The sequence below is a fragment of the Aquarana catesbeiana genome, linkage group LG03 (assembly GCF_042186555.1).
Source record: "Aquarana catesbeiana isolate 2022-GZ linkage group LG03, ASM4218655v1, whole genome shotgun sequence".
Taxonomy (NCBI): domain Eukaryota; kingdom Metazoa; phylum Chordata; class Amphibia; order Anura; family Ranidae; genus Aquarana; species Aquarana catesbeiana.
In genome coordinates this window covers 318,184,049-318,198,965 of record NC_133326.1, presented here as the reverse complement: position 1 = coordinate 318,198,965, position 14,917 = coordinate 318,184,049, and the positions used below count along the sequence as shown (strand labels likewise).

At 39.6% G+C, this 14,917-nt stretch overlaps 1 protein-coding gene across 3 annotated transcripts in view; it reads left to right on the top strand.

Moving 5' to 3' along the window:
* ANO4 (anoctamin 4) overlaps positions 1 to 14,917 on the top strand; it is a 360,013-nt gene that overhangs the window by 203,204 nt on the left and 141,892 nt on the right. For all 3 annotated transcript variants that reach the window (XM_073620380.1, XM_073620381.1, XM_073620383.1), the window contains one exon: positions 8,011 to 8,175. In XM_073620380.1, the coding sequence (XP_073476481.1) occupies positions 8,011 to 8,175 (165 nt within the window). The remainder of the gene's footprint in view (positions 1 to 8,010; positions 8,176 to 14,917) is intronic.

The following is a 14,917-nucleotide window of genomic DNA, read 5'->3' as shown; positions in this document are numbered from 1 at the left end:
TTAATATTGTATTTTCCATCACCACACATTATCAATTTTAAGACATCCTTTATCCCTAAACAATCCTGGTGGCCTTTGGACCCCTCCTCCCCTCTTTACCCCGTATTATTTCCCTCTGCGAGTTTATTGAGTTTGGACACTTGACCTACCTGACGCAAGGTTCAGCACATACAGTATATACAGCTTGCATAGATCCCGATGAAGCAGATCAGGAGAACTGAGAAAGAAGTCAAATGCCAACCTAGTCACTCTGTCATCATAATCAGCTTGAGATCTTTGAAGAACCTTTTTTTCTGATATGTAAAATGCTGGGGTATTGAGGGCATTTATGTGGAAACTTTAATTGCTATCATTTATTGTGGAACACTTAACAATAATTGTTAATGGCATGTCAGTCTCTGCCTTGCTGTCATTTTTTCAAACATTCGTTTTAGATATGCATAATTTCAACTATAAAAAGATTGTTTTTATAAAGTAATATGTGTAATATATCTTTGTAGCCTCTGAAAAGTTCCAGCAATTAATTTCAGTGGTGTTGAGTTATACATAAATTTTTTTTTTAATTGAATAGGCACTATATGTAAATACTCAACTCAGTTAAAGAATTATGTGCATTCCATTAGTGAGAATGATGGGTCCTAACTTTAACTCAAGCCAAAACATTTTTGTTTTTTTTATAAAGTGGGGAAAGGTTTAAAGCTTCTTTCAGGTTTTATTGCTGTTTGTTTCCTCATAAGGAAGATTGTCATAAGGTAATCTAGCCTCTGACAATTGTCACCAGGACATGTGTCCCCATTAGACATGTGCAATTCGTTTCGGTCCAAATCTAAATTCAGGCAATTTTTTTGTTTATTCTTTTCTAACGAATTCCAAATTTTCAGAACAATTAGAATTCAAGTTGATCGAAAATTGATCAACCAATCCAAACTCTGTGTGAAGAATAGCTGGTTGTTAAGGAGTGGGCAGGTAAGCCGGCTGCTGTATCCTTCACAGTCGATGATTCACTAGTTGTCAGCGGATTTCCCCACTGACAGCTGAATGTATTCAAAAGAATTGGCAGCCCTTGGGGTCTGGTATGGTTTTTAAGGGAAGCCCCTTGCCAAAATAAAAAAAAAATGGCATGAGGTCCCCCCAAAATCCATGCCAGATGAGCAAGCGCACCCCCCCCCCCTCCTGAACCATACCAGACCACATGTCCTCAACCTGGGGATCCCCCCTAAAGCACATTGTACCCATATTGATGAGGACAAGGGCCTCTTCCACACAACTCTTGCCCGGTGGCTGTTGGGTTGTGGAGGGGGAGGTGACTCATGGGAATCTGAAAGCCCCCTTTAGCGTGGGGTCCCCACCAGTCCATCTGGATCTGGTATTGATTGTAAGGGGAACTTCACACCAAAATATGGCGGTCCCCCCAAAATCTATACAAGACTCTTATCCGAGCATACAGCCCGACAGGTCGTGTTTTTTTTAATAAAGGACTTAAATAAAAACTGTTGTGTTTTTACTAACTTTGACTTTTTTTTGGTGAATGAGTAGGGGTACTATGTACCCCTACTCGTTCACATGGGGTGGCAGGATCTTAGGGCCCCCTTGTTAAAGGGGGCTTCCAGTTCCAATGAGTCACCCCCTGCACCCCCACAACCACCTGGCAAGGGTTGTGGGGAAGAAGCGCTTGATCCAACATGGGTACAAGGTGCTTTGGGGGGGAGCCCTCCCTGCCACAAAGCCCCCCCCCATGTTGAGGGAATGTGGACTGGTATGGTTTAGGAGGGGGGTGATGCTCACTCGTCCCCCCCTTTCCTGGTCTGCACGGCTGCATGCTCGGATAAGGGTCTGGTATGGATTTGGTGGGACCCACGCCATTTAAAAAAAAAAAAATCAATCGAAAATTGATCGACTGCTCTGAATTCTGTATGAAGAATAGCTGGTTGTTAAGAAGCAGGCTGGCCGCTGCATCTTTAACAACCGATGACAGTTACTTTTTTTTTAAAAAAAGCGTGTTTTTTTTTTAAATTTAGGGCAATTCTTTTGAGTCATTGGTTGTTAAGGATGCGGCAGCCAGCTTGTTCCTTAACAACCAGCTATTCTTCATACAGAATTCAGAGCAGTCGATCAATTTTCGATTGATTTGAATTCTAATAGTTCTGAAAATTTGGAATTCTTTAGCAAATGAATAAACAAACTGAAACTACAGACTAAACTAATTCTGAAACAAATCAACGAAACAAAATTAGTAACAAAATGAATCTATCCAAAACAAAACCAAACAAATTTTTCCATTCTGCACGTCTAGTCCCCATTGAAAGAAATCTACTCCTATTCGGATATTAACCATAACTTTTTGGATTTTCCCCCTAATACTCTCTCCCAGTGACAATAGGCTCCACTCACAAAGTGGTATCTCCCACTTTAAGAAATGCAGTGAAATATTGCTCAGTGTTTTTTTAAAAAAAATTTACATTCACAAAAAAAACTTCTAAAATACCACATGTTGTATTTTTCTAAAATATGTGGTATTAATCTCATAAAACCATGTGGTATTTTATCTGATTGTGATATCCAGTGGAATGGATACAGTGGAGAAGAATTAGAACCCCTGTCAGTTTTTAATGCTAATAAAAACCGTAGCAATATGCCAACTCACTAAATCAGTGCAGTCCCTGCAGCATAAGTATTAATACTAAAGAAAAAAGGTGACTAGAATACCAGTCAAAGGGAAGCTGCTTTCACAGGACACATGTGGCATATCAAAAGAAACCACGCTCAATAAAGTAAATACAAAATATCGTTATAAATGTCAAATGTTGAATGAAAATAATATAAAAATATACACATATATAATACACTTCTTCCACCAATAAAAAATACAACGTTGTCTTTTTTATTGGTGGAAGAAGAGTATTTATATATGTGTGTAATTTGTGTTGCTATTTTCTTTCAATATGTTATGTTTATAAAGATATTTTGTATTTATTTACAGTAACTAAACACTTTTTTTTTAGAATTCCTATTGGGTTTTTATTGCTGTCTGTGACACCATTAGGGAGATTCATCATCTCTATTTGTCCTGTTTACCATTATCATATCAAGTGAAATGAAACGAAAATCCCAAATTTTGGGTTGTCCCCAGAAAAGTAATAGAGGGGAAATTTTCCAATGGGGACACCAATTTTGGCGACCTGGGGGACCCCAAGAGATTCCCTTAATTTGCAGGGATTTCCTCTCACTTCTGGTTTTGGCAATGGGACAGGAAGCAAAGGGGGCAGGGTTTATAACCCTCCATTGCTCTATCCAAAATAAAAAGAGAAAGTTTTGCCTTTGCTTACACTTTCAAGCAGGCTTTTCAACACAGAGGGACCCTTGAAATATTTTTCCAGTCCCAGGAAACCCCTGCTAAAAATGACTGTATCTATCTATATAACTCAAGATATATTTGTGTGATGATCAGTGGGAAGAATGCTCCTTAGACTTGTGTTCACTGGGAAGAATTACCCCTTATAGATAACTAAAAAGATCAATGGTGTTAGTGGGAACTTGTCAGTGGGAAGATATCTCTAAAACAATTGTGAAAAAGTAAAATATCCTCACTATATATGACATGTTCTAACAAGAGATTAGTCCATTGTGATATGCATGTACATTGTTTTATGTTTGAAGTGATTGGAAGTGATTGGGATGTACAGTATATGCTTGTACTGTATATCCACAAAAGAAAGTCTCTTAAATTCTGGCGAATTGACTGGAGAAAATAGATCTACTAAAATTAATGGGGTGGATTTACTAAAAGCACATAGAGTGAGCACTTTGCAAGTGAAGTTGCTCCAGAGCTTAGTAAATGAGAGGGAGCTCTGTTGACGTCCATCATCCAATCATGTGCAAGCAAAAATGTTGTTGTTTTTTCCTTGCATGTGATTGGGTATTCTTTGTAAAGTGAAGCTTTACCTTGTTTACTAAGCTCTGGAGCAACTTGCAAAGTGCACAGTCTATTTGCCTTAAAGTAGAACTAAAGGCAAACCTTTTTTTTATTTTGGATAGAGTAAGGGAGGGTTATAACTCCTGTCAGATTTCTTTTTAATTGGAAGATTTCCCCTCTATTACCTTTCTGGGAACAACCCAAAATGTGGGATTTTCTTTTACTTTCACTTTTAATGATAAGGGTAAACAGGACAAATAGAGAGAGTGAATCTAATGTGGGGGCATGGACAGCGATAAAAAGCTAACAGGTGTTCTCCACTCTATCCAAAACTAGGAAAAAAATGTCCTTATACGTTATACTTTAACCACTTAAGAACTGGAAGGATTTGCCCCCTTAATGACCAGGCCATTTTTTGTGACACGACACTGCGTTGCTTTAACTGACAATTGCGCGGTCGTGCCACGCTGTACCCAAATAAAACTGACATCCCTTTCTTCTGACACATTGAGCTTTATTTTGGTCGTATTTGATCACCTCTGCGGTTTTTATTGTTTACGCTGTAAATATAAAAAGACCAACAATTTTGAAGAAAACAACAATATTTTTTAATTTTTGCTATAATACATATCCAAATTTTTTTTAAACATTTTTTTCAGCAGTTTAGGCCAATATGTATTCTTCTACATATTTTTAGTAAACAAAATCGCAATAAGTGTATATTGATTGGTTTGCGGAAAAGTTATAGCGTCTACAAAATAGGGGATATATTTATGGCATTTTTATTATAATTTTTTTTTTTACTAGTAATGGTGGCGATCGGAGATTTTTAGCAGGACTGCGACATTGCGGCGGACAGATCAGACACTTTTGACACTTTTGTGGGACATTTATACAGCGATCAGAGCTAAAAATAGCCACTGATTACTGTATAAATGTCACTGGCAGGGAAGGGGTTAACACTAGGGGGTGATCAAGGGGTTAAATGTGTAACCTAGGGAGTGTTTCTAACTGTGGGGGATGGGACTGCCTTGGGGAGGAGACCGATAGCTGTTCCTTAACAGTAGGAACAGCAGATCTGTCTTTCCTCCCCTGACAGAACAGAGATCTATCTATTTATATTAACAGATCTCAGGTGCGATCGCGGATGCTGATGGGCATCCCACCCGCTGGCTACTCGCCGTGCATGCACGCTCCCTAGTGGTCGTAAAGCGGCAGACGTACCATGATGGCGATTCGCCCAGGGGAGCCTTAAATGGTTAAGTAAATTAACTCCAATGATTTCTATTCATAACTGTTGAGAGAACTGATCCAAAAAGGCAGAGACTACTCAAAATTGGCCTGGAAGGATTTGCCCCCTTAATGACCAGGCCATTTTGTGCGATATGGCACTGCGTTGCTTTAACTGACAATTGCGCAGTCGTGCGACTCTGTACCCAAAATTGATGTCCTTTTTTACCCACAAATAGATCTGTCTTTTGGAGGTATTTGATCACCTCTGCCGTTTTTATTTTTTGGGCTATAAACAAAAAAAGACTGACAATTTTGAAAAAAATTTTTAAAAAATTTACTTTCTGCTATAATACATATCCAAAAAAATATAAAAAAAACAAATGTATTCATCAGTTTAGGCCGATATATATTCTTCTACATATTTTTGGTAAAAAAAAAATCACAATAGGCGTATATTGATTGGTTTGCGCAAAAGTTATCGCGTCTACAAACTACGTGACAGATTTAGGGAATTTTATTTTTTTGTTTTTACTGGTAATGGCGGCGATCTGCGATTTTTAGCGGGACTGCGACATTGCGGTGGACAAATCTTACCCCAAATTACACTTTTTGGGGACCAGTGTCATTATTCCATTGATCAATGCTAAAAAAATGCACTGATCAATGTAAAAATGACACTGGCAGGGAAGGGATTAACACTAGGGGGCGATCAAGGGGTTAAGTGTGTTCCCTCAGCGTGTTCTAACTGTAGGGGGAATGGGCTAACAGGAACATGACAGAGATCACTGTTTCCGATCACTAGGATCAGTAGATCTCTGTCATGTCACTAGGCAGAACGGGGAACCACCTTGTTTACATAGCTTGTGGCAAAATATAAAATATTCCATGGACTCAACATGCCTATCAGCAAATAGCTTGGGGTGTCTACTTTCCAAAAAGGGATCATTTGGGCTGTCCTGTTATTTTTTGCACAACATTAGAAGCTTATGCCACACATCACCCACTCTTCTAAATACTTGAAGACTTTCAAACCTTTGAACCACCCTTTCTGACACTTTTTGTTTACATGAAAAAATATTTTTCTTTTGATAGAAAATTACTTTGAACCCCCAAACATTATATATATATATTTTTTTAAAAGCAAAGGCCCTACAGATTAAAATGGTGGGAGTTGCAATTTTTTTTTCACACAATATTTGCGCAGAGATTTTTCAAACGCAATTTTTTTTGGGGGAAAGAAAACGCTTTTTTTTAATTTTAATGCACTAAAACACACTATATTGCCCAAATGTTTGTTAAAATATAAAAATGATCTTATGCCGAGTACATAGATACCAAACACGACATGCTTTAAAATTGCGTACAACCGCGCACCAGCGACAAACTACATACCTTTTTAAAAGCCTTTAAAAGGCTTTACAGGTTACCACTATAGATTTACAGAGGAGGTCTACTGCTAAAATTACTGCCCTCAATCTGATGTTCGCAGTGATACCTCACATGTATGATGCAATTGCTGTTTACATTTGACACGAGACCGAGGCTTGCGTTCGTCATTGCGTGGGTAGGCAGGGGTGCTTTTTTTATCATTTTTATTGTTATCACAGGGAATGTAAATATCCCGTATGATAGCAATAGGTAGTGACAGGTACTCTTTTTTTAAAAAAAAGAATGGGGTCTATTAGACTCTAGATCTCTCCTCTGCCCTCAAAGCATCTGACCACACCAAGATCGGTGTGATAAGATGTTTTCCTAATTTTCCAATGGTGCTGCTAATATCCGGCGAAACCGAAGTCGTGAAATGCTCGTAGCTTCCGGTTTCTTAGGCCATAGAGATGATTGGAGCCATTCTGGTCAGCTGGCGGAACCACCGGCTGCATTCTCAGGTTCCCCAAGGGCACAGGAGAGCCCAAGAAAACCATGGAAGACTGCGGGAGAGAGGGGACGTTTCCTCCCACTGCTTGTAAAACCAGTCTAGTGGCTAATTAGCCACTAGGATTGCTTTTACATGAAAGCCGACTGCTGGCTGAAAAGAATGATACTAAGATGATACCTAAACTTGCAGGCATCTTTCTGGTATAACCACTCAAAGTCCAGCAACATACCAGTACATTGTTGGTCCTTGTTAGGCATGTATTGTAATGTTCTTTTTTTTCATGCAACCTGTGGGCTGAATGAAAAAAGAGGTTGATCGGTGGGTATACCCACTATTAGAATACCTCCCTTCATCCACCCACTTCTAATGATGGGCATACGTTTTTTTTTTTTAAACTGTGGTGGTGAAATCACCTCCTACAGTCGCTAATTTACTGGAGTCGCTGATTTACGTATCGTGAGAGCAAACGCTGTTGCTGTCAAGATAAATAAACAATGGTAATAATAAAAAACAAATTCAATGTCAGAGAACAAGACGCGGCGGGGGTGTGCGAGGGCACGGCTGCTCCCCATGACGGCGAAAGCGTGGCCTGTACCTGTACGGGGTTTCGCGCAGCCGTGCCATTGTGCCCCCATATATGTATGCGGGCCGGTCAGGAACCGGTTAATGCTTTTTCAAGTAGTATTTACCTAGTGTTTTCAATGTTTTGCAAATAGCATGGTGGATTGACAGTTTCAGGATTGCATGTGATTTTTAGGGAACATGTGTCCGGACACCTAAATACCGCATGCAAGATGCTTTTGTGAATGGAGCCCAATGCTACTTAGGACAAATGGTGAGGTTGGATCTCCCCAACTATAATACAGAGATTTAAACCCTTCCCAAATGTATCCACAATTACGAAAACACTGGGTTACCTTTTGGGACATTTTTAATTGCAGTGCTTCATCATACCATTAACAACATGTTTATTGTTTTCTTTTTTCAGATTCCAAATGTGCCAGAAAAGAAGAAATCAAATGGGTTATTTTTTAATGATGGAAAGTGCCGCATCGACTATATATTGGTATACAGAAAATCAAGCCCCCAATCAGAGAAAAGAGAAATTTTTGAACGGAATATTAGAGCAGAAGGGTTGCAGATAGAAAAAGAGGTAATTTTTACAGTGTATTTTCAGTTAAAATAAGTATGTAAATTTAATTTTCATCATAAAATTACTTCATGTGAAATTATTATGTGAAGGATAAAATACATTTTTTTGCTTTTAAAGACAATTAACTTAAAATGAAAATGGGTATAAGGTAGGATGAAATACTTTGTTGTAAATACTCCTGTGAAAAAAAGTGTGTGCTTAATTATTTTTCTCTGTAAATCATCAGTTATGGAGTAATGCGATTTTTTTTCTTAACGATTTGTTTCAGCCCCTTCCTCCTCAAGAAAATTTTCAGATTTCAGCGTTGTCACACTTTGAATGACAGTTACTCAGTCATGCAACACTGTACCCAAATTAAATTTATAGCATATTTTGAGACATATAGAGCTTTCTTTTGGTGGTATTTAATCGCCACTGGGTTTTGTATTTTTTTTGTTATATAATTGAAAAAATACAGAAATACTGAAAATTTTGTAAAAAAACAAGTTTCTGTTATAAAACTTTGTAAATAAATAATCTGCTACAGGCAGTCCCCGAGTTACATACATCCGACTTGCATACAACTCATACTTACAAACAGAGGGAGACAACAGGAAGTGAGAGTAAATCTACCCCTAGAAGGGGAAATTTACTCCTGTAAAGAATTTCATGGGAAAAGGTGCCTCCCTTGAAGCTTTATCACCAATGCTTGTTTCCACGACAACCCAAAATTTTCAAAATCCAATTGACAGAAAGTGAACAGTGGCACAGACAGCAAAACAAACATTACAGGGGTGTTAACCCTATGTTATCCAAGAAACATACAATTTTTTTTGGTTGGAGTTACACTTAAAAAATTTGCCTGCTTCAACTTACACACAAATTCAACTTAAGAACAAACCTACAGAACCTCTTGTTTGTAACCCGGGGACTGACTGTACATCTCTTAAAAGAAAAAAAAAAATCAGTGTATATTATTTAGTCTGTGTGAAAATTAGTCTACAAACTATGGTGTATATATAATAACAAATTGATCAATCCTGATGTACTGACTTCCTGTCCTATTTTTTATGGCCCTAAAATGCCAGGGCAGTACAAATACCTTCCAAATCACCCCTTTTTTGGAAAATAAACAGTGTATTGTGTGTATATATTTTTTCACCGTACTTATATACATATATATATACACACATTTTTCATCATTAACCACTTCAGCTCCAGAAGAATTTACCCCCTTCCTGACCAGGTCATTTTTTGCGATATGGCACTGCGTCGCTTTAACTGACAATTGCATGGTCATGCGACGCTGTAACCAAACAAAAACGTCTCTTTTTTTCCCATAAATAGAGCTTTTCCCATAAATAGAGCTTTCTTTTGATGGTATTTGATCACCTCTGCGTTTTTTATTTTTTGCTCTATAAACAAAAGAAGAGCGACAATTTAGAAAAAAAAACAATATCTTTTACTTTTTGCTATAATAAATATCCAATTTAAAAAAAAAAAAAACAACTATTTTTTTCCCTCAGTTTAGGCATTCTTCTACATATTTTTGGTAAAAAAAAAAATTGCAATAAGCGTATATTGATTGGTTTGCGCAAAAGTTATAGCAAAAGTTATAGCGTCTACAAAATAGGGGATAGATTTATGGTAGTTTTATTTATTTATTTTTTTTTACTAGTAATGGCAGCGATCAGCAATTTTTATCAGGGCTGCGATATTGCAGTGGAGGAAACAGACACTTTTGATACATTTTTGGGACCAGTGGCATTTATACAGCAATCTATGCTATAAAAATGCACTGATTACAGCATAAATGTCACTGGCAGGGAAGGGGTTAACACTAGGGAGTGATCAAGGGGTTAACTGTGTTCCCTAGGTGTCTTCTAACTGTGGGGGGGGGGGTGTGACTGACTAGGGGAGGAGACCGATTGGTGTTCCTACTTAGTAAGAGCACACGACCTGTCTCCTCTCCCCTGAGAGAACCGGGTTTTGTGTGTTTACACACACAGGTCCCAGTTCTCACTCTGTCATGAGTGATTACGGGTGCCTGGTGGTCAGCACGTCCGCTGGGCACTCGCATTGGCTTCGGGGACACGCTGCCAGGCTTCCTACAGCATCTTAAAGAGCCAACGTACAGCTATGACGGCTCGCACAGGGGAGCCATACTGCTGCATACTGGCTCAGGAACCGGTTAAAGGGGTAGTAAACCCTCATGTTTTTTCACCTTAATGCATTCTATGCATTAAGGTGTAAAACCTTCTGTATTGCTGCAGCCCCCCAGCCCCCCCGTTTTACTTACCTGAATGCTGTCATCTTCCGTCCGGGAACGAGCACACCAGCTCTAGCTGGTGTCTCGTGTCCTGATTGGATAGATTGATAGCAGTGCAGCCATTGGCTCCTGCTGCTGTCATTCAAATCCAATGACACTGCGCCGGGGGGGTGGGCCAAGTCCTGACTCAGGAGCACGCCCGCACAGGTGTCAAATCCAATGACGCCGCTCCGGGGGGCAGGGCCTAGTCCGCACGGATGTCCACCGTATGAGAGCCTTCTCCAGTGTGGACATTCGATGCGGGGAGGAGCCACCAGCACCACTGAGGGACCCCAGAAGAGGAGGACTGGGGCCACTCTGTGCAAAATGAACTGCACAGTGGAGGTAAGTATGACATGTTTGTTATTAAAAAAACAAAAAAACAAGGGTTTACAACTCCTTTGAGGATATTTTTTATTTTTTGTCTTTTTTGTTTTTTTGGACACATTTTAGAGTGCTACTGTGAATTATATTATATATACACAGTTATATATTTATGTTTTTCATCTTTTGTTATACTTAGAAATGCACCCCAAAACACATTCTGCTATTTAAGGGCTAGAGATGGGCCGAACACGCCCCGGTTCGGTTTGTGCCAGAACTCTTGAACATCGCAAAAGTTCGCACCCGAATGGGGAACCCAATTGAAGTCTAAATATCAAAAATCCCCATTTTGAAGGCTTATATGCACGTTATTGACCAAAAAAGGGGATGGGGGTCCAGGTACTGACCTGGGGGACAAGTACCAATGCAAAAAAACTTTTAAAAGAGATAATTTTTAAAGGAGCAGTGATTTTAATGATGCTTAAAGTGAAACAATAAAAATGAAAAAATCTTTTGCTTGGGGGGGTCCCCTTAGTCTGCCTGTAAAGTGGCGCATCTGTACTATGTATAGAACCTGCTGCAGCAAAACAGACATTTATAAAGAAAAAAAATTAAATTTAAATTTATTTTCCCTGCAAGGTTTCTTTATTTTGTAAATAACGGCTTGGGAGCCAGTCTGATGTGGCCACAATTTAGTGCACTCAAAACAAGATTAGAGATTTTTTTTGGATATGTTCTGGTGTCTCTTTGGCAAACTTTGGATGGAAGTAACACATTTTTGCACCACAGTGAACAAGCCTTTGGGAATTGGTGGTGCCTTTACATCGTAACCCTATAGAGATACTCTTGATCAAAACAAAAATTGGCCTTGCTGTAAAAAATTTAAATGTGATGCCCCTGTCACACAGTTGCAGAAAAATTGGTCTTTGGGTGTTGGTGGTGCCTTCACCCCATAACCTTCTAGAGGTACTCTTGATGAAAGCAAGAATTGACCTTGCTGTAAAAAAAAAAATAATTTGATGCACCTGCCAAACAGATGCTGAAAAATTGGCCCTTGAAACCTATACCAAAAAATTACTTCAAGATAAAATCAACACCCACAAAACTCGGCAGCCTAGATAGTCTTGCAGAGATTTGAGATTACAATAACACTTAATCAGCGGCATCAGCATCAGGGGCTTGATAGCTGCTGATAATCCAGGACTGATTAATTTTGACAAATGTCAGCCGGTCAACTGAGTCTGTGGACGGATGCGCTCTTTTTTCTGTCACAAAACCTCCAGCAGCACTGAATGCCCATTTGGAAAGCACACTGGATGCAGGGCAGCCCAGCAGCTCATTGCATACTGGCCAGTCTATTCTCATGAAATTCTCAGAAACCCAGTGGATTGTCTATTGGAAAACTCTCCATGTCTGTTTTCGCCCCAGATAATCTTCCACCATATGGTGCAGATGCTGCCGATGGGATCTTGAAGCTGACAGCCCTGGGCGCCGAGAACAAAAAGATTTTTTGAAATGCATCACTGAGGCAGCCCCCTTCTCCACCGCTCTTCCTTTGACCAACAGAAGCCTCAAAACTAGCTTTTCCATGAGACTGTCACCTACCAAAGTCTGGAAAGACGTTACAAAAACTCCTCTTTAAGGTGTCCTCAAAATACTTCATCCTGTGCTCCCTTTGCGAGGGCAGGATGAGTTCTAAAACCTTCCTCTTGTAATGGTGGTCAATGAGGGTTGCCAACCAATACTGATCCTTATCCTTAATGCCACATAAATTATCGAGTACTTTCACAGGCTTTGAAGAAAAAGGGAGCCTATGCACCGCAAGTTTGTCGCTGAGGATTACAGTATCAGGAACTACCTCCTTCCAGCCACATACTACTCCCAAGGTTTCTGGGGACTGAAAACACTCCCTTAAAGTGGATGAAAACTCTCACATATACCCAGTGAAGTGAACAGCCTCAGATGATACACAGATATGAAACAAATCCTCCTACATAAGTTTTACTTTTTACTGCTGTCTTTAACTATATATACTGTTTAGAAAGTGCACATCCTGTAAGAATTCTCTTTTCCTGATTCACCTGTGGATGTGGATTCTTGCCATACACTGCGAGACAGCTGATTGGAGGAAAGGCACACACCCCCCTCCACATAGGCAGAGACGTGCAGAGCTGTGCTGTGAATTAACCAGCTCTCTGTTAATCTATTTATAGCACCCACCCTGACACAAAATTTAGGCTGGTTTTATTACAGTTGACGGAGAACTTGTCATTAGTTATCATGCTGATAACAGAAGAACGGAGCAGGAGAAAGCCACGGGACATAGGGCTTTGAAGAGAGATAAGAAAACACTGCAGATATATGTGCCCAGCGCAGATTTCATGAATGGGGTTTAAATCCACTTTAACCAGTTCCCGACCAGCGCACACCGATGTACGTCGGCAGAATGGGCGTACCCGTACATCCTTTTAAATTTGCCGCCATGCCGTCGCTTGTGCGCCGGCGCGCACTGGCAGGGACCTCCGTGAGTCGGGTCCCGTGGACTCAATCTCCTCAGGGATACCCGCGATCGCCTCACGGAGAGGAAGAATGGGGAGATGCTAATGTAAACAAGCATCTCCCCGTTCTGCCTAGTGACAGTGTCACTGATCTCTGCTCCCTGTGATTGGGAGCAGAGATCAGTGATGTGTCACACGTAGCCACGCACCCCCACAGTTAGAATCACTCCCCAGGACATACTTAACCCTTACACTGCCCCCTAGTGGTTAACCCCTTCACTGCCAGAGTCATTTACACAGGAACCAGTGCATTTGTATAGCACTGATTGGTGTATAAATGACAATGGTCCGAAAAATGTGTCAAAAATGTCCAATGTGTCCGCCATAATGTCGCAGTCATGATAAAAATCACTGATCACCGCCATTACTAGTAAAAAAAAAATTATTAATAAAAATGCCATAAAACTATCCCCTATTTTGTAAACGCTATAACTTTTGTGCAAACCAATCAATAAAAGCTTATTGCGATTTTTTTTTTTACCAAAAATATGTAGAAGAATACATATAAACTGAAGGAAAAAAAGTGTTTTTTTATATATTTTCGGGGGATGTTTATTATAGCAAAATGTAAAAATAATGCATTTTTTCCAAAATTGTTGCTCTTTTTTTGTTTATAGCGCAAAAAATAAAAAGTGCAGGGCTGATCAAATACCACCAAAAGAAAGCTCTATTTGTGGGGAAAAAAAGAACGAAATTTTGTTTGGGAGCCACGTCGCACGACCGTGCAATTGTCAGTTAAAGGGACGCAGTGCTGTGGTCTTTGGCCAGCAAAATGGTCCGGGGCTTAAGTGGTTAAAGTTTGACATATGTCTTCCTCTGCTTCTATGCCTTCAAAACTGCCAGAATCCTCCTCCTCCCTCTCCTCTTGTGTGTTCTGTGGCGTCGCAAGAATGGTGTCTGCATAAAGTGGGCCTTGAGAGAAAAGGAAGTCCTCCTCTTCCTCCAGCTTCTCTGCCTTGAGTGCCCTGTTCATAATGCCATGCAGGATATGCTCCAGCAGGAACACAAGAGGGTTTCATTAACTTGCTGAAAATTTTGTAAAAAAATGCAATTTTGTTTGTTTCAGTTATAAAATTTTGCAAATTAGTGCTTTTTCTTTATAAATTCTGGCCAAAATTTATACTGCTACATATCTTTGGTAAAAATAACCACAATAAGTGTATATTATTTGGTCTTTGTGAAAGTTATAGAGTCTACAAGCTGTGGAGCCATATTTGTTGTTTTATTCTTATTTCTTGAGACATTAACAAGCTAGGAAAGTACAAAAACCCTCAAATGACCCCTTTTTGGAAAGTAGACATTCCAAGGTATTTAGTATGAGGCATGGAGAGTTTTTTGAAGTTGTAATTTTTTCCCCACAATTTGATGCAAAATGAATTTTTTTTTCTTTTTTTTTCACAAAATTGTCATGATAACAAGTTATTTCTCACACACGGCATATGCATACCACAAATTACACCCTAAAATACATTCTAATACTCCTCCTAAGTATGGTGATACCACATGTGTGAGACTTTTACACAGCCTGGCCTCATAGAGAGGCCCAACATACAGGGAGCACCATCAGGCGTTC